The sequence below is a fragment of the Gymnoscopelus braueri genome, assembly GCF_963280865.1.
Source record: "Gymnoscopelus braueri genome assembly, chromosome: 10".
NCBI classification, from domain to species: Eukaryota; Metazoa; Chordata; class Actinopteri; order Myctophiformes; family Myctophidae; genus Gymnoscopelus; species Gymnoscopelus braueri.
Window position 1 is genome coordinate 45,790,181 of NC_137611.1, and position 24,606 is coordinate 45,814,786.

At 41.6% G+C, this 24,606-nt stretch overlaps 1 protein-coding gene across 2 annotated transcripts; it reads right to left on the bottom strand.

Annotated features, from left to right (window-relative positions):
* Nucleotides 1-10,783: 10,783 nt before the first annotated feature.
* On the bottom strand, nucleotides 10,784-21,432 carry LOC308093097 (uncharacterized protein). 2 transcript variants are annotated; one of them, XM_080439311.1, is made up of 3 exons: nucleotides 21,327-21,432; nucleotides 15,621-16,460; nucleotides 10,784-13,580 (listed from the first exon to the last, which is right to left on the bottom strand). In XM_080439311.1, exons 1-3 carry the CDS (start codon nucleotides 21,415-21,417, stop codon nucleotides 12,514-12,516), a joined length of 1,998 nt encoding a protein of 665 aa, XP_080295437.1. In that variant the 5' UTR covers nucleotides 21,418-21,432; the 3' UTR covers nucleotides 10,784-12,513. The 2 variants fall into 2 exon arrangements, with proteins under 2 accessions (XP_080295437.1, XP_080295438.1); XM_080439312.1 differs by having other exon boundaries at nucleotides 13,483-13,580; nucleotides 15,610-16,460.
* Nucleotides 21,433-24,606: the final 3,174 nt, after the last annotated feature.

The following is a 24,606-nucleotide window of genomic DNA, read 5'->3' on the forward strand; positions in this document are numbered from 1 at the left end:
AGGCAGGGACGTAGTAAAGGCAACAGTAGAAGTCCCTCCCTATTTATGACACAGATACATGGTAAATTCATATATAACTGTAGACATGTCATTTGTCTAATGAATTAATTCCTATTGGCAGATTAAATAGGTTGATAGACAGAATAATGCATACATAAGTAATATCAGGGTTCATCCTTCCCTTGAGTCCCATACCAACCTTACAACATCAGGAGGATTCGCCCCTTCCTCACGGGGAAGGCAGCCCAGGTGCTCATCCAGGCTCTTGTCATCTCCCGCCTGGACTACTGCAACTCCCTCCTTGCTGGTGCTCCGGCATCTGCCATCAGACCTCTGGAGCTTGTTCAGAAAGCTGCGGCTCGTCTGGTGTTCTCCCACACAACTATCCTTCTCCGTTCTCTACACTGGCTCCCCGTAGCTGCTCGCATCCAGTTTAAAACCCTGGTGCTAGCCTATAGGGCAGTGAAAGGAACAGCTCCTTCTTACCTCCGGGCTATGGTCGATGCTTACACCCCTGCCCGACCACTGCGGTCTGCCACCTCGGGGCGACTGATTGCCTCGTCGCTCAAGGGTCCTTCTGGCCGATCCACACGGTCACGACTTTTTTCTGTTCTGGCCCACAGTGGTGGAATGAACTCCCCACTGATGTCAGGACAGCAGAGTCACTGCCCATATTTCGCCGCAGACTGAAAACCCACCTCTTCAGGAAACACTACCCTTCCTCTTCGCCTTGTCTGCTTGTTGTTAACTAGTTGTACGAACTCTTGTTTTATTATTGTATTGTTTTATTGGATCTTGTTTAGTCGATACACTTATTTGTTTTAGCTCTTGCTCATTTGATTTTGCTATTTGTATCATCTGTTTGAAAAAGTAGGTAGCTGATATATTGCACTTTTACCTTAGCGCTAGGTATACTCTTAGTTGCTTGTTTTAGCAGAAAATGCACTTAGGACTTCTGGTGATTAGTAATTTCGTTCCCTACCTATGTTGAATGCCCTTATTGTAAGTCGCTTTGGATAAAAGCGTCTGCTAAATGACTGTAATGTAATGTAATGTAATGTAATGTAATGTAAAAGATGCACACGGTTTAGTATGCACATGCACTGAGTTTAGGTGGCCGTAAACATAATTTGGCTTACCTGTAGTCGAGTACAGGGCACAGGTTGGCAATGCAATAAACGAGTGTTTCTAAAGAAACTCGTCATGGCTGTTCAATCAGGGGAGTAATCCACTGATTATATTAGAATAAATACAAACATGATCATGTGCTTTGAGTATTTTGCTATAACAGACCAATCTGAGGCCAGGCAGAGGTTCCGCTCTGGCATTCAGGGAGTGTGTGTGCACAGTTTAGCTGCAATCAAGCCAACAGTGCCGGAGTTTTGCTGTTCACAGACGGACGGACGGACGGACAGGGTGCAAAACATAGTCTTGGCCATGCCTTCAGCCTGGCGGAGACAAGAATTGCCTCTGGGGGCACCACTCAATTCCCTGTGTAGAGACTGGATGTCAAAACTCTACACGTTGTGATGGGAGTTGCCGACAGATTCACCTGCAGAGCTCTGAATCTGTCTTGAGAGATTAACTTACTTTAAATAAGTAAAATGTTTAGGTCATTTTACTTTACCTGATTATCATTTTTCGATTATTTATACTTCCACTCCAGTACATCTCAGAATTAAATATTGTACTTTTTAGCTACATTACTTTGAATATTTAGATTACTACAAAACATGCATTAACCACTTGAGCTCTGTTTTATACTATGGGTGTTCGAAAATAGGAGATCTACAAGCTTAGCTCTGCTGTTTTCAAAAGATGGACACTTTGGTACGGTAAGTATTATGATGCCAATTGTTTCTAAACCCTTGGGTCTAGACCTGCGGTTCCCAAACCTTTTAGGCAATGCATCCCCTTCTACATCCTGAGCTAGTTGACACACCCGAAATGCTGGCACCTTAATGCAGGAAACATCTATAAACATCTATTTATTGCCGCATTGAAGGCATCAACTTAAATCAGAAGAGGACTCATAACAAAATATGCAATAGGCCTAACATTACTGTGCTGGCATTATGGAGCCCACATTTATATATGCATGCCGGTAGGCTATTAATCAATTCTGAGCCTGGATCAAAAAAGAATAATAAAAACAAGTCCCAGCAGACTGGAGGCGAGGCCACCTGGTAAAATTACCCAAGAGGCAGGGAGTTGCTGTCAGCAACCATGATATTTCAAGTCCTGTAGCTGTCTACTTTAATCAGGTTAATCATAATGTATCTACTCTGAAATATTGGCATTGAGGTGGTCAAATATCAGCGTAGAGCCAGGAGAAAAGAAAGAAAACAGCAAAGAGAGGAGGATAGAAATAGTGCAGCAGTTAAGCAAACCAATTGTGCATTTTAGGAAAGAAGCATGAAACTTTCAGCATAGCATCTACATACCCCAAGGTTTGATTTCAGACGTGGAAGCACTTTCAGATTGACTTCTGGTGACCTTGAGTGGTCATTGACCTCAGAATTGCATTTTTGGCACTTTTTGCCCCATTTTTCTCCATTATAATAATATATGCTTGTTAAAATGTCAGTTTTGTTCTAATAAATGAAAAATGAAACCTAATAGTCACTCTACAGAAATGGTGATTATTACTATTATGATAGTTCTGTTATGACATTGTTATAACATTAAAAACATCTAGGAGAGGGAGAGCAGCAGTAAAATAAAGAAAAACAAGAAAGAAAGTGCTAATGCATTCAAAGTGCAATATAGGTACAATGCTATTCAAAGGTGCTATTCATCTCATGTTGGTTTTGGTTTTGGGGGCAGTATATGGTGAGCGTTCAGGGTTCTAATGAGAAGATAAGCTCATATATGGAAGGTATTGTGCTTTTTATGAAAGAAGCATGAAACTTCCTACAGTGTTTCTATATGTCATGAAGTCTGTTTTCAGACGTGGAAGCATTTCTCAATTGACCTCTGAGACTTGTCAGAGGCTGTACACATTTTGGGCTGTCAAACCCATGTTAAAACCAGAAATGTTGTTTCCTGTAAACCTTTATGATTAAAATGTCATATATAGGCTTAGCAGATGAGTTTAAGCTTGATTCCTAAAAGTTGCATATTGGGCAATTTGAGTAATAAGCATAATCAGCAAATTTATCGCTTAATGAGCAAATTACCTGGAAATAGCTAACATTTTGCGTCCAGTTAACTTAGAAAGGTGACTTAAGAGTCAAAGCCCATGTTTGTGATGGGCAGAAATTCAACTATTATCATGGTGAAGTGAAGTCATGCAACCTTTCCTCATTTGCACAATTTGCATAAAGTATGTAATAATTAGGCCCAAGACCAGTCTTGTTTTAGCTGGTAGTCAATTTAGAAAGGTGCTCTTAGAGACTAAGTCTATTTTTGAATGTCCAGAAATTAATCTTGCCAAAAAAAAAGCAATTTATCTGGATCCATGTACATGTATCGATTCTCCACCTTCTCACCTGGATCCTGTGCTCACAACCCTTGTACACCTTGAGAAATCACTGAAAAGCTTTGCCATTAAGTATGAACCCCACACTGGACCTCAAGCGTCATGACATGTATAATCCATTTGAGTGACTGGAAGTGCGATATAAGTCTGTCATCATGCGGGGTGGCAGTGGCTCATGAGGTAGAGCGGCCGTCTTGGAATCCAAAGATTCCAGGTTCCATCCCTGGCTCCTCCTGTCTTTGAGCAAGACACTGAACCCCTACCTGCTCCCAATGAGCAGGTAGGGGTATTGTATTTGTGTTTCCTCTACCATTGGTGTGTGAATGTATGGGTGAATGTGAAGTACATTGTAAAGTGCTTTGAAGAGTCAGGAAGACTAGTAAGGTGCTATTTAAATGCAGTCCATTTACCATCATCGATCCCCGCATGATGCCCACTGGCACTCTGATGTCATTCCCTGGTTGCAGTGGAACATTGATGAACATTTCTGGGATAAAAGCATTGCTTGCGGTGGCATCTCCTTCATTCTCAATGGTAAATCCTAGACAAAATACACTGTGCTTATCGGATGCTTGTGGTTGTCCTCCTCCAAGAACCTGTTAGGATGTGATACTGTCTCCTACCCTGTGAGAAGGGCAAGGTATGTGCTTAAAGTACTCCTAGAAAGTACCATGACTAGTCTCAATACAGTGCTTGGGGAACTTGATGCCACGCACAGTGACCTAAAAGATACCGGTGCAGAGTTCTTCTTCGCATTGTATTGACAGACAAATATGATTCTGCACACAGTATACTGCATGTTCATCTGCAGGTCATGTTGGGGAAGGCTGCAGATCGGATCGAGCCACCTGCAGAGGAAAGAGACATCACTACATCCGGGTGGGAGGTTGCTAAAGGAGGGGCTGTCATGCCCACTGTTTACTCCCAGGCAATGGCTCCAGCTGCAGCTGTAGAGCATTGAAGGCATGCAGCGAAATAAACTGCAGATACCATTCTGTAAGACTGACTATGTAAGTGTGAAGGAGGAGAGGTCCACTACAACCCATTAAGAAGAAGGGGGGCCATAGCTGTAGAGAGGCCACCTGGGAAACAGAAGGTACCAGGTTCGATTCCCAGCCCTGACAATATGTCGGGTGTACATAAGCAAGACCCTTAATCCCTAACAGTGTTGGAAAGTAACTAAAGTAATATGTAACTTAAAGTAATATTATTACTTTTTCCCAGTAACTAGTAACGTAACTAATTACTTTCACGTTTTGAGTAATATTATTACCTTTACTTTTTTTCAAAAAGTAACTTATTACTTTTTTTCACGAGCCTTAAGGTGGATGATACGTGTTGCTATGGGAGCCTTTTTATTCTATTATAATTACTTTTGTTTACAAAGAAATTAAGCACTTTATTTTCAGCAGTCATACAGAATGATTGATTTTTTTTTACTTGCATTTGCTCCTACATTCTGCCACGATGATATGTGTTGCTATGGGAGCCTTTTTATTTTTGTATTTTATTAGAATACATTTTGTTTAATAAACAACAGAAGTTGTTCAAAGATTGTGTCTCATATCTGTAGGGGCGGCCATAGCTGAGTGGTTAGTGAGCCCGCCTAGGGAACCAGCTGGCCCTGGTTGCCCCAGGTTCGATTCCAGGCTATCCCAGCATATGTGCCGATGATATGAAATTTGTCCCTGAGCAAGACTCTTAACCCCAATTGCTCACAGGTTCTCATTGGAAACAAGACCGCAAGGACTTTCATGAACGACCTGTTAAAAGGAATTATCCTTATCCTGTTTGAGCCCAGGTGAATATTTTTTTAGGCAAAAAATACATGAAATACATTTAAAATACTTCCAAAAAAGTCCTTGCGGTCTTGTTTCCATTGAGGTCCTTAGTATTCAATTCATAGTCAAATGGTTTTCATTTAGTCTGTAAGTTATGAATTCATACACAGTAAAAGTCTTAGTGTTAATATAATTGAAATGAGTGTACAAATAGAACCAAATGGACCCGTCATGTGTACAGAACACTTTTCAGAGTTAAATCAACAATGAGGATTTTACAATGTAGGCTGCAGAAAAGAGAAAAAAAACAACTGCTAATGTTGAAAATGCAAAGTCAGACTTTTGGGGAGAAAGGATGCAATTACTGGGGGCGAGAAAAAAAAAAGTAACTAAGTAATAAGTAACTAGTTACTTTTGGCAGGGAGTAATAAGTAAAGTAACTACATTACTTTTTAAACAAGTAATATGTAATAAGTAACATATTACTATGTTGTAGTAACTATTCCAACACTGATCCCTAACGACCTCATGTCTGACCACTTGAGCAGCAATAACCTTACTGAAGCAGAAGTCTGAATTTTGCCATGGTCTAAGATGAAGACAACGAAGATGAGGAGGCTGAAGGGAATAAGGAGAGAGAAGATGCAGAGAGTGAAAAAGACCATTGAGTGTTAGATTATGGTTCCAAGTGTACTCACTCATGCTCATTATGGTACCATTTTTATCTACTCATTCTGTGTCTCAGAGGAGGGCTGTGGACAGTTGCCTTTCATTTTTTTCATTTATTTCTTTATTAATGCGAGAACAATGGCTTCTATTATAGCATGCAAACTTTCCAGGAATATAAAGCCTGCAGTTTATATTAACTTGGATTCCCCATCGATGTCACTGGTAGTCGTAGACAGGTTTCTGACAGAAATGGTACCATATTATCTCCCACCATATCCTTGAACTACTGCCATCTGATAGGAGGTTTAAGAGCATCGGGCTGGTGAGGGGAGTATAATGCCCAGGATCACTTAGAAAATTGGCACCGGGTGAAAAATAAGGGTTACAAAATCGTGGTATAAAAATTTAAGTAAAAAAAATAAATAAAAAAAGAGCATCGGGACAAGCACCAGCATGCTGTCCAACAGTTTCTTCCCCAAACCATCAGAACCTTGAACGCTCACCATATACTGCCCCCAAAACCAAAACCAACATGAGATGAATAGCACCTTTGAATAGCATTGTACCTATATTGCACTTTGAATGCATTAGCACTTTCTTTCTTGTTTTTCTTTATTTTACTGCTGCTCTCTCTCTCCTAGATGTTTTTAATGTTATAACATGTCATAACAGAACTATCATAATAGTAATAATCACCATTTCTGTAGAGTGACTATTAGGTTTCATTTTTCATTTATTAGAACAAAACTGACATTTTATCAAGCATATATTATTATAATGGAGAAAAATGGGGCAAAAAGTGCCAAAAATGCAATTCTGAGGTCAATGACCACTCAAGGTCACCAGAGGTCAATCTGAAAGTGCTTCCACGTCTGAAATCAAACCTTGGGTTATGTAGATGATATGCTGAAAGTTTCATGCTTCTTTCTTAAAATGCACAATACCTTCCATATAATGAGCTTAACTGCTGCACTAAAAGGAAATGTGGAGGATAGGCAAAAAATATATTCTCCAAAATGTATGTTTGGCTTATAATGTGTCACACACACACACACACACACACACACACACACACACACACACACACACACACACACACACACACACACACACACACACACACACACACACACACACACACACACACACACACACACACACACAGCCTCTGATAATCATTCACAGAAATCAATTGAATAAACAGAATGGTTAGTTTCTTATCCATAAAGCTACAGCTTGTTTTCAAGGTTCAAGCCCAGGTTTAAGGTTCAAGGTGTCTATTGACACAAATACTGCATTCAATACAGCTGGTAGCAGCATTATACTGTACGCAGTGAAATGATTGTAACTTGTAACTTCCTCAACAGCGTGGATATAAATAATATCAAATCAAATAACACTTCAAAGGTAGATAAAGGTAGTAAAATAGTAGCAGCAGTAATACTAGGGATAAGACAATAATAATTAAGAGCATAATAACTTAATAGTTTATTTGTATAGCGTAAGGCAACAACGCAATTCAAATGCTTTACCCCAGTGGTTCTCAAACGTTTTCACCCCTAAATTAATATGTTTATGGCTGTGGACCCCCATCAGAAAATAGGGTATATAGGGTTAAAGTGGTTAAACTGGTTCCCGGGGACCCCCTGAACCCCCCTCAAAGAGTACCCAGACCCCACTTTGAGAACTGCGGCTCTACACAAAACATGAAGCATTAAGACATCAAGGCACAGAGCATAATACACACATTATGACAGGATATTTGAAAAAAAGAAAGTAAAAAAGTAAAAGGGAAAAAAATAAACAGAAAAATAAGAGTAGAATTACAGTACAGAAGAAAGAGTAAAAAGAAAACCTCATTAAAATCCAGCTTTTATGAATAGCATTAACCAAATTAACTCCAGCTATGCCTAATCTGGGGGGAACATAAGCCTAAAGTGAGTTTGTAGATCGGCTAATTTTGGCAAAGAGATTTGGTCTCGACAGAAAAAAGGATTCCAAGAAATGTGAGTCAGTTTTACTGACATTAGAGGGTTTAGGGCTATGTGAATTACATCAATAATTATGATCATGTAATTATGACCAAATTCATATGGTAGAACGGTGCAGTTTATGACAATAAAGTACTTTTTTTTTTTAAAGCCCACATTTGTATGTGAAAAACTTCCATAAAAATCTTCTCATTACATTTTGGATAGTAATTTATTATTCTGCTATTCTTTATTATGCTCACATACGCTATTCAGATGAGGTAGGCTATACAGTGCAAAGTATTCTGGCCATTCACCACAAACAAGGATGTTTACATTTATTGAAATACGAGTACATAATTATGTCTGGACTGTGTCTGGTTTGTTCTGGATCGTCTGCCTTGCATTCCCCCTGCATTTTTGGAGTGCTGGATCACTGAAATAAAACTACAAGTGCGACCTGATTATGACTGTCATTTCTTGTTTTCCTATATCAGAAGATGTGCTTAGTATACTGTGTGTGATCACATGACAGTTTGTATTTGTCCTACTACATTACTGCTAATCCCCTCTAGAGGGCAGCATTGTACCACACTGAAACCTATGTACAGTAGTTACACAGATAATACTAATCTGTGTGCATTTTCCTATAATAATGACATCCAGACAGCTTGATTGATTGGCTCAGATAACAAACATAATATTCACTATTACACTCATTTAGGTTCAAGATTTTTTTTTTTTTTACTTACATTTTTATCCCACGATTTTTGTAACCCATTTTTTTCACCCGGTGCCAATTTCCTAAGTGATCCTGGGCACTACACCAGCCCTACACCAGTATTACACCTGTCACCCCACAGTAGGGAGGCCAGGGCCGAGCTCATGCTTCCTTCAGGCATGAGAGCCAACTGACCTTCTTGTCACCTGACAGGGGGGAGTTTCCCTGGTTGGACGTAGCGCGTGGAAGGAACACGTTATTCCAACCAGTTCCCTTCCCCTCCATCAGGCGCCCTGGCTGTCATGGGGGAGGCGGTATAGTGACCAGGATTACTACATGTTTTTGTGAGGGTATTAACTACCCTAGGAGACACGGGGAGAACATGCAAACTCCACACAGAGTAGGCCCTTTCGCCAACCCCACCTAGGGTATGGGCGCTGATGACGCGGAGGAGAAGACACGCCCCCAGTGCCCACAGCGTCCACGGCGGGAATCGAACCCAGGACCTTCTAGCTGTGAGGCGACAGCGCTACCGACTGCGCCACCGTGCCCCCGTTAGGTTCAAGATTTTAATGCATGTGAGAACACAGGAATACAAATATAATACAATTTGGTTCTACATTGTCTCAACACTAATAATAAAGAAATGAAGGGAGGCGAGAGAAAAATCTAACGCAGAAGTCTTCAACGTTTTTTAGGCCAATCTACAAGCTCACAACGCTCGTAGATCTGCTATTTTTGGCGAATGTCTCCCCCGCCCCCCAAAAATAGGGATGCTAGAGTTTCAAGTGGTTAATGTAAAAATAAAAAAGGTTTCTATCACACAAAGATGTGGTGGCCCCCCTGTAGTATCTCTGAGGACGTAGGAGTACCGGACCCCCTGTTGAAGACCCCTGATCTAAAGGCATGTATATTGGTCAATGGTCAGCATAGTTTTGATGCGTCTATAGAATGTAATATAATAATAATAATAATAATAATAATAATAATAATAATAAAATGTATTTGTACAGCACCTTTCATGACATGAAATGCAGCCCAAAGTGCTTTACTTAAAAAGAGATCAACTAAAGAAAAATTATGTATATTCCCTATTGCTGTATATACTTAACCTTCTCATTATAAATGCTATAAATATTGTGTGATTGTGAATCTACTTGACCGTGGTAAGAGATATGAGAAATATGGTATATGAATAAACAAAATACATATAAACATTAAAATAATCTAACAACAATTAAAGAAAATTGTTTAACTGATCAATATTCTTATTCTCTTAACATGTACTGAGCCACTGTTTCTCAACGTCGGGACCGGGGACCACTAGGGATCCAAATGGACCCTGATGGGTCTGTACTCTGTACCTCTGAGTGTACAAATGGAACCAAATGGACCATTCTGGGTTCATTTGATTGGCTTTGTACACTCTCTCAGAGTTAAGTAAGCACTGAGGATTTGACAGTGTAGATTGGGGTTCCAGTATAGCTTAGTTCAGTGATTCTCAACTTTTTTTTTTCCATTTCAAGGTATTTGGCCATGGACCCCCAGAAGAGAAGACTTGTGTCAAATAAAATACTAATTAAAATACTAATTATTAATTATGTCCCAAATATTTTCGATATTCAAATTTTCTTTTTTTAAATAGCAGATGTGCAAGCTCGCAGCGCGGAACTAAGTGACACACTGTGAGCTTGTAGATCTGCTATTTTTTGAATAGCCAATATATAAATAGATAAAGTGGTTAAAATGATTGTGATGCTATGTTAACTACTTTTGCTGGGGACCCCCTGTAACCCCCCCACCATGGACCCCCCAGACCACTCAAGTCAAAAGTGATGGATGCTAGCGTATATGATGAAAGTTAAGATAATGCATTGTCTTTAAGAAAGAAAAAAAATGTATCGGAGAAGTATAATTAAATGTTTGACAGCATTTATTTCAGCAGAATTATTATTATACTTTTGTGTGTGCCATTTCAAATAATGCACTGAAAACTTGGGACAAACCGAGTTGTATTTTACAATCTTTTTGAACATTGTGGAAACATAATTAATACAATACAGCTTTTGTACATGAAACTATATTTTCCAAGGAAATCAATGCTGCAGTAGACAGACCTATGCTGTTCGACTTAGGTGGTGTAAATTGTTGAGTTTGTTTGTTTAATAATAATAGTGTTGAAATAAGAGATATATTGCTATATTCTGATAGTAGAGTGTTTGGTCAGTAACAGGGGTCTCCCTGTCTCTCCTGCTCTTTAGTAAACAGAAAATAAATGTTCAGGTCGGGATACCAATAGAACTCATAAACGATCCAGATAAACAAGTGAAACTGATAGTGATGCAACAAAAGTAATGAGCAGACAGAAGTGGAATTGAATTGAATTGACACTGACGTTGCAGCTTATAAATGATCTGATTAGATTTGAGGGAAAAAACTAACAAAAACGTATCGCCGATATTTTAATTATATAAATATGTCCATCATACACTCGACCTGAGTTTTTTTTTCTGTCGACACCAAATCTCTTTACCAAAATTAGCAGATCTACAAGCTCACAATGTGTTGCGCTGGGACACGTTGTGAGCTTGTAGATCTGATTTTTTTTGGCTAATGTTTCCTGCAGAATATGGATGCTGGGGTGCAAATGGTTAACCAAAGTGGCATTTTAACACATCGACTGCCAGGAATTAATTAATCATTCATCATCCTTGCTAGCGTTTTTACCTTATTTTGACGATCCACGGAGACCCACGATGTGGACATGGATGTAAACAAAGCTGTAATCACTGAAAAAAACATGATTTATTTTTAAAGAACGCATGTGCGTTCTTGGCAGGTAATGGGTTAACCCATTACCCGCAAAGATTTTAAACATAGTTTTTTTTATTCCTTTGCCAGCGTAATTACCTTAAATAGATGATCTTTGAAACGCCGTGGAAGCCACGTTGTGTACAAAAACAAAACAAAAAAACATCTCTGTGGGTTGGGGGAGGGATCTGTGTATCCACTGGAATGATAACATTCCAACCTCGATCGGCCATTTTGGGGCTGTGGCCCATTGAAAACGGGTGGTTTACATCACACAAAAAAAGAAACCGAGTTAGAAGTGTTTTTCCTAAAAATCCTATAGTTGGGGAGGACGGAAGTCCGTTTTTTTTGGAATGACGTCACATCCGTCTACTGCATCTCAGCTCATTCCTAAGCTGTGCTAGAGCGGCCCTTGTGGAATTTAAAAATATATATATAATTTTATCTGCGTTTTTCGCGGCCAAGTGATGCATTTAGAACTATCTGCGTCCTTGACAGGCAATGTGTTAATTTAGTCGTGTTGATATTTTCAGATAATGTGATTCCTTTGCTGAAAGACTAATTTATGCTTAAAACTGCAAGTTCACAATGCATTGCATCTGCGACCCGTTGTGAGCTTGTAGGTCGACTATTCTTGGCACACGACACCATCGCTAGACCGGCCTACTCGGGAATGATGCAATTTGGGAATGCATGCCCCTAACTTAGAATGATTGATCATACATTTTTGTGACATCATGAGTCAGCACAGTTGGCTTGTTTGAAAACAAAAGTATTTGTTACTGTTCAATTGCCACATTGCATTTGCCACTAACTGAAACTAAATGTTTCCCCCTAGTATGAGTCCTTGTGCCTTTTCAGGCGATCATTCCAAACATTCTGTAGAAGGCCTTTCACCCTGTATGAGTCCTCATATGTTTTTTCAGGTCACCCATGTGACTACAGCCTTTGCGACAAACGTTACAAGTAAATGGTCTTTCCCCTGTATGACTCCTCGTGTGTTGCTGTAGATTACCTTTAAGACAAAAGTCTTTTCCATAAACTTCACACATTAAGGGCTGTGAGTCCTCATGTGTCTCCTCAGATTACCGTCGTTGCTACAGCCTTTGCCGCAAGCTTTACACGTAAAGGGCTTTTTCCTGTATGAGTCCTCATGTGTTTTTCTAGATTCGTTTTAAGTCTACAGCTTTTGCCACACACTGTACATGTAAAGCGCATTTCCCCTGTATGAGTCCTCATGTGTGTTCTTAGTTCACCCATTTGATTACAGCCTTTACCACAAATCGAACAAGTTAAGGGTTTTTTCCCTGTGTGAGTCATCACGTGTTGTTTTAAGGCCCTCTTTTGAATATAGCCTTTGCCACACACTTTACAAGTAAAGGGTTTTTCCCCTGTATGAGTCCTCATGTGTATTTTTAGTACATCTTTACGATTACAGCCTTTGCCACACGTTGTACAAGTAAACTTTTCCCCTGTATGACTCCTCACGTGTGATTTTACATTACCCGTCTCCTTCCACTCATCACCACTTTTAATGTCAAATTCAGAACAGTGTGAAGCCCAATCATCACTGGCATCAGTATCAGATTCAGAACAGGGTGAAGAGGAGAGCTGGACATCAATAGATGGTTGTGATGCTCCACAGTCCTCTACATCAGCTTGTGTTTTCACAAGCTGAGCTTGTGTTTTCACAAGCTGATGTAGAGGACACATCAGCTTGTGAAAACACATCAGCACGTGTTCATTTGAGGTGCTGGCTTGATGCGCTGTCTCTCCTTTTCCATCACCATCTTTACTTTTCCCTGCTACATCACTGTCTTTAGTGTTAGATTCAGAACAGGGTGACGAGGAGAACTGGACATCACTAGTTGGTTGTGATGCTACCCAGCACTTTGCATTAGCTTGTGTGTTCATGTCTTCAGTTGAGGTGCAGGCTAGAGGCTCGGTCTCTCCATTTTCATCATCTTCGTCTTCACTCTTCACTGCAAGTAATGCCATCATTGACACATCAGCCTCTCCTGGTCTTTGAAGTAACTCCTCCTTCGGTTCCTCACTAACCTGTGGAGTCTCTGGTTCCTCCTGGACCAGACTGGAGTTCCTCTCCTGCTGTTCAGGGGAAACCTCTTCTTTACACACAGCGAGGAAGTCTAGAAATGAGAGAAAAGCATTGAATGTTTGACATTTTCTTTTTCTCTTTCCAAGTTGTTCTCATTTACAATTTGTTATTTCCAACACAGCAGTGGTGTAAAGTAACTAAGTACATTTACTCAAGTACTGTACTTAAGTACAATTTTGAGGTACTTTTACTTTAATGGAGTATTTCCAATTGTCTATACTTTTACTTCTACTCCACTACATCTCAGAGGCAAATATTGTACTTTTACTCCACTACAATTATTTGAAAACTTTAGTTACTAGTTACTTGCAGTTACTATGCAGATATTAATTATCACATTATAAAACATACATTAACCACTTTAGCCCTATTTTATACATAGGCTATTTGAAAATAGCCGATCTACAAGCTCACAACGTGTCGCATCGCGACGCGTTGTGAGCTTGTAGATCTGCTATTTTCAAATATTTAGTACTTTTACTTTTGGTACTTTAAGTACATTTTGATGCCAATACTTTTGTACTTTTACTCAAGTACATTTTTAATTCTGGACTTTTACTTGTAACAGAGTATTTTTATAGTGCAGTATTGGTACTTTTACTTAAGTAAAGAATTTGAGTAATTCTTCCCACCACTGCAACACAGCAGCTTGACCAAATGATTCATGGGTCTAATAGTCTCTCGAGCCAGACTCACACAATGTTCAAATGCCGTCAATGCAGTAGGCTAATGATATGCTAATTGATTAATCAAATGGTGGTGGATGATCGACAGATGATGATCGTGTGTAAAGTACTAACAACATTGTATTGCAAAACCAAAAGTCACAATTCAGTATTGAACCATGGATGGCAAACCGTACGTTTCAATATTAATTCAAGATTAAACCAAAGTGCTGCTGTGTACGAATGACTGCACAACTGGAACCTGCGGTGTCTACATCTTAGTATTAAGACAAGTAATAAGACATTGCTTGGTTCAACACGTTCCTTAAAAAATACACAAAAAGGTGACATGTCTGTAGGTTAGTGCACAACCCAAAAGATGACATGTCTGTAGGTTAGTGCACAACCAACTTTATGTGGAGCTATTGGTATGTTTCTGCGCCTTTCAGATTTTCCATCAATTCCACTGAGTATGAACACACCTTGCTGTATGTTATTACCTGTCATTTTGTGGGATTTGCATGCCTTCCCTTATCAGATAAGTAAATGTCAATGAATACTCCGACTTGAATGACGTTGCAGATAAAAGCTGTTTAAAACACACCCTATTAAAACAGTAGTTTAACACATGCTAGAAGGTAGTAATGTAATGTACTGTAGTGGTACCCAAGTGGAAACAGGGGGCGTGGCTGAGGAAAGTTGTCTATAAAGATCCCCTTTCCTGTGGATCCCACAGCCCCATTTCCCTGTGTGGATTATAAACTAAAGCTAAACTGCTCGCTATGCGTCTGGAAGTGGTCCTGCTAGCTATAATCTCCCTTGCCCAGATGGGTTTCATAACACAAATTGTATACGCAACAAGTCAATACAATGTCCAGCTAGATGGAAATAGTAGCTAGCCAGGGAGCGGAAGGTGGACGGACCATAGGTTTCAAATGGTTTATCACACACTTAACAGCTGTAATCTTGACATTTCCAGACACCCATTACACACATTTAAACATGTTGTGCTGGTCACTAAACAGATTATGAAAGGCATCTATTGCCATTGTTTTGGTGAAGTAAACCAAATAAACAGAAAAAAGCACAAAACAATTTGAGTTGAGAAATTACATGCATGTGTCTTTCTTCTGACTACTAAGACACACCCTACAATAATGTTATTGATTAGGGGTGCGACCTCCAGTCGACCACCACCAAATTTAAATCATGTAAAATAAAATAAGCCCACTGCTACCATGCAGTGCGGCACCCATCATATCAGCTGTTACGCGTAGGGCTGGCAGAGGCTAGCAGCAAAGCTGAGTTTCACACAACGCACGGGTGAAAAGGAAACAAAGGTTCAATGTGTTAACATAAATCAAGAATCAGCAATCAACGTGCTGCTCAACGTACATGTCACCAACCTGGATCCTGGGGAAGGACGAGGGGAGCGGAGATGGGGGTTGGGACGGACCGGGCCTCGGCTAGCGCCAGCTGTCTCCTCTGCAGCTCCAGCTTCTCCCTCTTAACGCTCAACATCTCCTGTTGGAGGGCATTCGACCTCTGAAGGTGGGCCTCCATCCTTCGCAGCACCACCAGCTTTTCCCTCTCAGAGGCCATCAGGGCCTCGCTGCAGGTGCAGCGCACCAGTGATGGCCGCTTGCCGCCAGCCCGCATGAGGATGGTCCGGCCTGCTGGTGCGTGGTGGAGCCTGGGGCGTGGCGGGGGTGGGGTGCTGTCCGGATCCGGCATACTGCCGTTGCTGGGGGCCGGGGAGGTTGGTCGCGCTGCCTTGGCCCCACTCACGGCGGGCTCTTGGTCGTCCGCCGAGAGCCCCATCTCCCCCAACACATCTATTCCGCCATTAACCCACCCAGCTGCTCTCTTGCCGATGATGGCGATGACCCTCTCCTCGTCGGGGGTGAGGCAGGTCTTGTCCGGTTCACCACCACCGCCACCAGTGGCCTGGCCCTCTCTCCTGATGTTCACAGCCTTCTTTTTTGTATGGCTGGATAACTCCTGCCACTTCTTTCTTACCGCCTTCCAGTCCCGCAGGCCACAGGGACTGGAGGGCACCATGGATTTGGCTATAGCCTGCCATAGGCGACATTTGGTGTCAGTGTCCTTCTTGCCTTTGTTGCCGCCAAATAAGACGGCCCGGTGCTGGTGGACCTGCTCCAGCAGGATGGCCACTTCCTGTTGTGTGAACGTTGCTGACCGCTTCCGTGCCTTCTTGGTGTGACCCAGGCTCGGAATTTCCCAGTCTGAATTTAAAATAGTTCATGGAATAAAATAAATTAGGTTCATTTCAGTTAATTCATGAAGTGTTAACAATGATTAAAAAGTGTCTTTTGAAATAACATGAATTTAAGTTGTATACATATTTTTAAAAGTTGCACTACAATTAAATTTAAAAACAAGCTATTTGCATGAAAGGAAAAAAAAGTTGATGCAAAACAAACATGGTGTCTTACAGGTTCCTGCAAAAGGTTAAAACTACCTGGCTCTGTTGATGGCCTCCCTAAGTGGCCAATCAGTGAGTCTCTGAGCCTTCTATGTCCAGCCCACAAGTTGTCTACTTCCTGTCACTATAAACACGGACAACGTCCGGCTTCCGGTCAGAAACTTGCACTGGTTCCTTCATGTGCTGTTGTTCACGCACATGCGTGCAATCTACTTGGTAAGACTAAAGAATTATCTTCCGATTCAAGTCATCCTTAATGTTTTTAGACAACTACTGATTGCTAGATTGGGTCATTTAAACCAAAGTGTTGCAATTCACTGACCAGCCCAGGTGATATTGCAGTCTGCGCCCATTCATTCATTGATCAGCGGTGAGTGAGAAACATGGCCCTTGATGACCTTCAACGTGTGAGCCTGAAGTTTAATTGCTTCAGTCACCTCAGAAAATATATACTTTATATAAAGAATCATCCAAATTGACCCATTAGATGCTGAGGTGTCATACACAAGTAAGACGAGCGAACGCGGGAAGCGAACGCAGCCCTATTTTTTTTTTGTCTTTTTAAAATTGTTATGTTGTGTATTTACGGACTTAATCCGTGTTATTTCACCGTGATGGGGAGAGCGTAGAGAGAAAGTCACGTGACTGCCTCCGCCTCGTATTGAAGTTAATGGGGGGGATATGGTTCTCCTATGCACAGAGTTTCGGAGTTCCTAGTCATCTATGCACGGAATTGCCGTTTGTCAATCCGTGCTATTTCACCGTGTTTGGGGGGCGATCGGGTTGGTTTCATAGTAAGCTCCACTCTGAGATCTGTCAGCAGCCAATGAGAGCGTGAGTGACATGGGGGCGCGGCTGCACACAGGCAGCCGCGCTGTGTGCAGTGAGGAGCATATTTTGAATGATCAATTTCTAATCAATGGAGCAATTATTTTTGATTTCTTGTCCACCTTTGGAGTTACATATGGCAAGGTAACTACACAACCCAAACCTCTACCAAAGTGGTCTTGCCCTTTAAGTAAAAACACTTTTAGGAGCAATAGCATAGAAGACGAATAGTCCCCAGTCCTTGGGGTGTTCTTTTTGTCACTGTATATTTGCACATTATGTGAAATTTGTCCTCTGCTTTTACCCGTCCTATTCACCTGTTTCCTAGGCTGTGTGTTTTCCACTTCCTGTCGATTTCATTGGATATCATTGGTCATCTGACCAGTTTCATTGGATTTCATTGGATCAAATCGACAGGAAGTGGAAAACACACAGCCAAGGAAACAGGTGAATAACTACTAGGCACAGTGAGTGCCATTCTACGGCGCTCTGGGAGCAATTAGGGGTTAAGAGTCTTGCTCAGGGACACACCGACACATTGCTGGTCTGGCTTGGAATGGAACCTGGGACAACCATGGGCTCTGAGGTGTGTGTATATACTGTATATCCCATCTGCGTATACCGTCTACTGCAGGGGTCTTCAACAGGGGGTCCGGGACCCCTAGGGGGTCCTTAGAGTTACTACAGGGGGTCCGCGAAATCTTTGTGATATGTTTTTTTTTTACCTTAACCACTTGAACCCTAGCATCCCTTTTCTGAGGATAACTTTAGCCAAAAATAGCATATCTAAAGCTCACAACGCCTCGCGCTGCCAGGCGTTATGAGCTTGTAGATCTGCTATTTTTGGACATATAAGTAAGGTAAAATAAAACGTAAACATTAACTGCTGTTCAGCAGCACTTTGTAACTCATGTTTTGAAAAGTGCTATATAAATAAAGTTATTATTTTATTATGTAGCCTACTTAAACCCTCTATTCTCAGAAAAAACGGACCTACTTTTCTTGGACGCTTTTTTCTGTCAACACCAAATCTCTCTGCCAAAAATAGCAGATCTACAAGCTCACAACGCGTCACGCTGCGACGCGTTGTGAGCTTGTAGATCGGCTATTTTTGGCTTATGTTCCCCCCATGCTGGGGTTCATGTGGTTAATACTATTCATAATAATGTAATGGTATTTTAATTTTGTCAAGGCACCTTGGCATAAAATATTAATATTATCCAGTGATATGAAAACATTAGCTAATGTTTTCATATCACTGGATAATATTAATATTTTATATTGCATGTGCATAATGTTTTCATGATGAGCAGTGTTATTCAGTTCTCACTTGTCTTGTGCAAATAGCACTTGTCAATGAACTACACTTCCTGAAAAACGGCGCTGCCCACCAGCTGCTCAGAGCTCCAGAAGAAATAAAAGTACGGCCGGATCCGGAACAAGGGCTAGCGTCACGTAGCCTACAGTTGCACGCTAGCGTGCGCTCATGTGTGGCTGTACCCTTTCAGCACCCTGACTCTGTTTGACCAGAATGGAACAGAGCCTTCATTAGTATCATTAGTAACACCTGTGAATGTCTTCATAATATGGCTGCTGTGCATAGAGCCTATTTCATTCGGTGACCACATGGTTATTTCGTTCGGTGACTATTCACGTATGTGTACGTGTAGGTGTGGGAGGGAATAATGATGGGCTATGGTATAGCCTCCTAAAAAACCTAGAACACACGCACACCACTATCTATGCTAGCCTAGCCACTTAGCCGGCTTTGCTCTGCCGAGACTCAGTCTTTGATTGATTGAAATTTTTATTAGGCAAAATAATGTAAAACAACACAGTTACATTTATAATACTTTTGTCTAAAAGGTCTGACCCAAAAAGTCCTTGCGGTCTTGTTTCCGTTGGGGTCCTTGGATTAATTTCATAGACATATATAATAGCAACCAAACAGTTCAAATCAACATAAAAAACAGAGAAAAAATACCACTATGTACAAAAAAAGCATCATGAAAAATAAAAGTAAATGTATATACAAAAAAAGGGGGGAGGGGGTTCATCTGTCTACAGGGAAACTGGTACTACTTCCTCTTATGGCCTCCAGAAAGATGAGTTTTTAGGGCTGTTTTGAATGAGCCCAACGAACTGCATTTTTTGAGGGATGGGGTTAGGCTATTCCATACCTCGGTGGCCGTGGTGTAGAAGGAGAATTTGCCCATGTTTGTTTTATGGGTGGGTGGTACCAGATTGTTGTTTACGCTCCCTCTAGAGGTGGGTCATGGGCCCCAGTCCGAGAAGTAGTCGAATCAGTTTGTTTTGGGAGGTTTGAAGCTTAGTCTTCAGTGACACTGAGGTGTTGGAGGAGTACCAAGAGGAGCAAGCATAGTCAAAAAGGGGCTGAATCAGGGCCCCTGAGAGGGTCCTGAGGGCCTGAGGGTTGACAAAAGAGGAAACTCTCCCCATATATCTGGTTCTCTGGTTTACTCCTTTGACCACCTTTGTTGCCATGCTTTCACCTGACAGGTATTTGTCAAGAATACATCCCAAATAGGTAATCTCTTCTTTGCTACAGATGATTGTGTCATCGACTTTGACCTTGAAGTCATTAACCTTCATCTTACTGAGGGAATGTTTGGTCCCAAAGAGAATGGATTCAGTTTTCCCAAGGTGTAGTGACAGTTTGTTATCGGTAAGCCAGGTACGGATTTTGGAAAGTTCGGAGCTGAGAGCTTCCTCAACTTGCATCTTGTCCTCACCCGAGATCAGGAGTGCCGAGTCATCAGCGAACAGGAACAGTTTGCAGTTACAGGCAGCATTCATGTCGTTAATGTATAGTAGGAACAGTAACGGCCCTAGAATGCTGCCTTGAGGAACCCCGCAGCTCACCGGGAGGGATGAGGACATGGTTCCGTTTATGTCAACCACTTGCTCTCTTCCCTCCAAATAAGATCTCATCCAATTTAGTGATGTGCAATCAAAACCAATCGCCCTCAGCTTATCAAGTAGAATTGAGTGGTTTACAGTGTCAAACGCCTTTTGGAGGTCCAGCATGACCATGCCGCAGTATTTGCCCTAGTCTACCTCACGTTTGATGTAGTCGGTCAAATACAGTAGGCATGTGTCAGTGGAGTGGGATGTTCTGAAGCCCGATTGGAATTCAAACAACAGTTTACGCTCGCCGAGGTAGCTGTTGATTTGTTCTTGGAATGATCGCTCTATAACCTTTGAGATGGAACAAAGGATGGAAACAGGCCTATAGTTGCCAGGATCTAGTTTGCTTTCTTTTTTATATAGAGGGATTACTCTTGCCAACTTGAATTCTTGTGGGACGTGACACTGACTGATGGATAAGTTTGTAACGTGGGCTATCATGGGAGCAATGGAGACCTGATCATTGTTGCCAGGTTTTGAGAGAGACATAAGCAACCAGGTCTATGAAAACCCAAAAGCGACTGAAGGGCACATGAGCAATTACATTTATATTCATCAGCTATTTGAAAATAGCCGATCTACAAGCTCACAACGCGTAGCGGCGCGTTGTGAGCTTGTAGATCTGCCATTTTCAAAAAAAAAATTGTACTTTTACTTTTAGTACTTTAGGTATATTTTGATGCCAATACTATTTGTACTTTTACTCAAGTAACATTTTGGAACACAGGCCTTTTTACTTAACAGATTACGTTTTATATTGTGGTATTCCTACTTTTACTTAAGTAAAATACTGAGTACTTCTTCCACCACCATATATCCCGTCCAAACAAGGTCCCTGGCATGATAATAATCCCCCCTTTGTTGCACAATAACCTAACCATCTTAAACGTGTGTCCTGTAGTTAACTTACTAGACGCGGCATCATCATGCTCAGAGTAATCCTCTCCCACCGTCAGGTGTTCATCTGGAGACTCTATTTTCACTCGGATAAAATGAGACATGTTTTCTCTCCAAGCTCTTTTTGTTCCACAGCACGATGAGAAACGACCATAGTAAACTACAAACAGCGTTGCCAGATTGTGTGAAAGAAATAAGCAACCAGGGCTATGAAAACAAGCCCAAAAGAAGACACGTGCGCTTTAAACATAATACTTCGGCTATTTGAAAATGGCAGATGTGCAATTTTCAAAGGAATCTTGGAGGGAAAAAAGTGTGTTTAACATTTTAACAACACACATCTTGTGGAGGGGGGGGGTCCCTGGCACACAATATTTTCAGATGGGGGGTCCTTGGAAAATTAAATGCATATTCATTTGGGGGTCCTTAACATGAAAATGTTTGACAACCGCTGGTTTAAACAACAATAGGGAACAAGCGCAAATAAGCAACTACACTTAAGAAAGAAGCCCAATTAAACTCAACCCGCAACTACCAATATTTTCAAGCAGCTTTACAGAAAAACAAGCCCAAAGTCGCTTATAATAAGCGGGCATGGCAACCCTGTAAACCACAACACACTTACTTCCGGGTCAACGTAGCTCGCTCGTGCGCAATGAAGGATCGAGCATAGTCACAGTTGCCTTAATGCCCTTCGCCCCCTGGTGGAGGAGGTATGTCATGTCACTGAGAGAGAGAGAGAGAGAGAGAGAGAGAGAGAGAGAGAGAGAGAGAGAGAGAGAGAGAGAGAGAGAGAGAGAGAGAGAGAGAGAGAGAGAGAGAGAGAGAGAGAGAGCCTATAGATTTGATTTGTTAGTCCTGTACCAAGTCCAGAAGTCCTCCAAAAAAGCCCTTAATTTTTGAGATACCCCCACCCGAGTTAGAACAAAACACAACCATGTTTTTTCTTATCTTTAGGGTCTCCCATTAATGAAATGGATTGTTGTGAAATTTTATTTTGGGGCAAAATTAGGTTTTTGGGCTATTCTTTAGAACTACCCCAATCTCTAAAAAAGGAAAATCCGAATAGGGCAAAGGTGACCAAAAATGCTAGAACTTAAGAATGCTCACTCTTATCTTCATCACAATTGCTGAGGTATGAACCAGGTGTCTACCCTACATCACCAAAGAGTCAGAATGTAATTTACATAAAGAAATACTGAAATATAGTCCTTTAAACATACCTTTAGTTTAGGCGGAAATTGTACTTTTGTAGTGAGGACTCCTCTACTTTCCCTCATTTAGAAAAAAAACATACATTTATGTCAAATAAGCTGTTACTGCATATCCTAAGATGCTATTAAACAATAACCAGTGGTTGTGTGGAGAGATCTAGTACAGTTTAATTGCAAATGAGACTTCTTTAGACATACCCCTTCTCTGGAAATAAAACATTATAGGTGGGTGCAAATATGGTTTGACCCAAAAATAATTAGAACAATAGGTTTCTCAATGGTTTATTGTAGTATCAGGTGTACTTAATAACATATCAAAAGTTTACCAAAATCTGATCATTAGAAATGTCAAATTTCCAAGATGGCCGCCACCAGTTCCTTAAAAGCCCATTACTCCTTCATTATTTGCCCTACACAAGTAATTTTGGTGCCTAACCCCATGTTTTGGTGATCTAGGAATCCAATTAGTATATATAAATTATAGTCAAGTGATTTTAAGTACAATTATATATTAAAGCAATTGGTTATAATCAGTGTTGTAGCCTGGGGTCATAGGGTGTTTCGGGTCACGCAACATACACCCTCGCCCAGGTGACCCAGCCGGGGTTGATCAAGCCCCAACTTACATCCCAGGTAGCTACCCACGGTCAGTCCTATAGGGAAAGACAGGGCCACTCAGTCCGCTTCTCCGGAAGTACTCTGCCTGAACACGGGGAGGCTCTGGTATGTGGAGGGACTACGCTCTGTGGGTTGTCTCCTGGCCGGGCTCCTCCTTCGTCTCACCAGGTCCAGGACCTGAGCGCTGCGCCAGATCCGGTGCACCGCCCCGATCCAAACATTTCCTTCTGGCGTGGTGGTTCCTTGGGTCGATACCACTAGATTGGGCCGTCTAATGGTATTAGCTCCGCTTGCGGTTTGCTGGAATGGCCCTCCTAAAGGCCTCACCGTGGGTTTGTTGGGTTTCTTCCTCACGGAAGACACAGCCTGGGGCGCTAACCCATACTGCTCCCGGTATGCTCCCGGTATATAATACAAATCTATACAATGGTTAGCTTGATGTGCAACATTGTTTTCTCACTCAACAGTAAACAAACCAACATACAGTATAAGTGTACGTATACAGGGTATCTGCACATTTCTAAAGTTACAATTGAATTACTCTTAAGACTCAATATTCTCTCAAATATTAGGTAAGAAAGAGGCAAACATTGTGAAAATAGCCGATGTACAAGCTCACAACGCTACACTCAAAAAAAGGCAGGGGTGGTGGAGGAGTGTGACGTGGATAAGGTCCAGATGTGCTTGTCACAAACATCTCCTTATTCCTGAGACTAAGAGGAGAGGAGAGGGGAGAGGATGCTCTGAGCCATAATGATAAGTCACTGAGGGCCCCTGGGAATATTAATGGTCAGCCACCACCGACTCTCCTGTGAGCCAGTCCGACATACACCCTTGTCTGCCTGACACACAGTCATGCACCACCACGTGGAGGTCTTACAACCACCACTATGGGGGGGGCCGACCCTCCTCACGAACGCCTATGCCCACTCACGAGTGCCTATCTCGGGCATAGGAGCCAGCCAGACCCGCCAGGAGGTCCATTTGGGGCCAGCATACATACATATGTATATGACACAGTCTTGCAACATGTGGAGGTCTTACAACCACCACCACTGGGGACTGTCCTCACTACCTATGCTAACTCAAGAGAGCCTATCTCGGGAGCCAGCGTGGAGGTCCACTTGGGACCAGTGGGACTATCCAGTGAGCCAGGCGACATAGGGACACTTCTCTCAGTCTCACACATTAGCTAAATTCCAATACCTTAATTTCTGCCTCCTCCTCACTCCGTCCTCCAGCGTGCCGTGACTTAGAAATCGTTTGTATCCCAAATGCTGATTTGCTTTTGGAGGAGCTGAGAACGAGGTGAGCAGAGCTATCCAAAACCTTTCAATATTGAAAACAATACTATCTATCAACTGACAATATTCTCTGCCACCACCTTCTGAATTACTGCAAATTTTGACTATTAGTTTTGTTGTGTTTTGAGGATATATAATATCTTGAAGCCTTGTTCCA

Bases quoted from the DNA above. Each gene is read 5' to 3' on its own strand.
- LOC308093097 (XM_080439311.1), bottom strand. From the start codon at position 21,417: ATGTCTCATTTTATCCGAGTGAAAATAGAGTCTCCAGATGAACACCTG. The intron at 16,461-21,326 runs GTAAGTTAACTA...TTTTAAATTCAG, and splicing joins GCATGATGATGCCGCGTCTA to ACTGGGAAATTCCGAGCCTG. The intron at 13,581-15,620 runs GTTGGTGACATG...TCTCATTTCTAG, and splicing joins CGTCCTTCCCCAGGATCCAG to ACTTCCTCGCTGTGTGTAAA.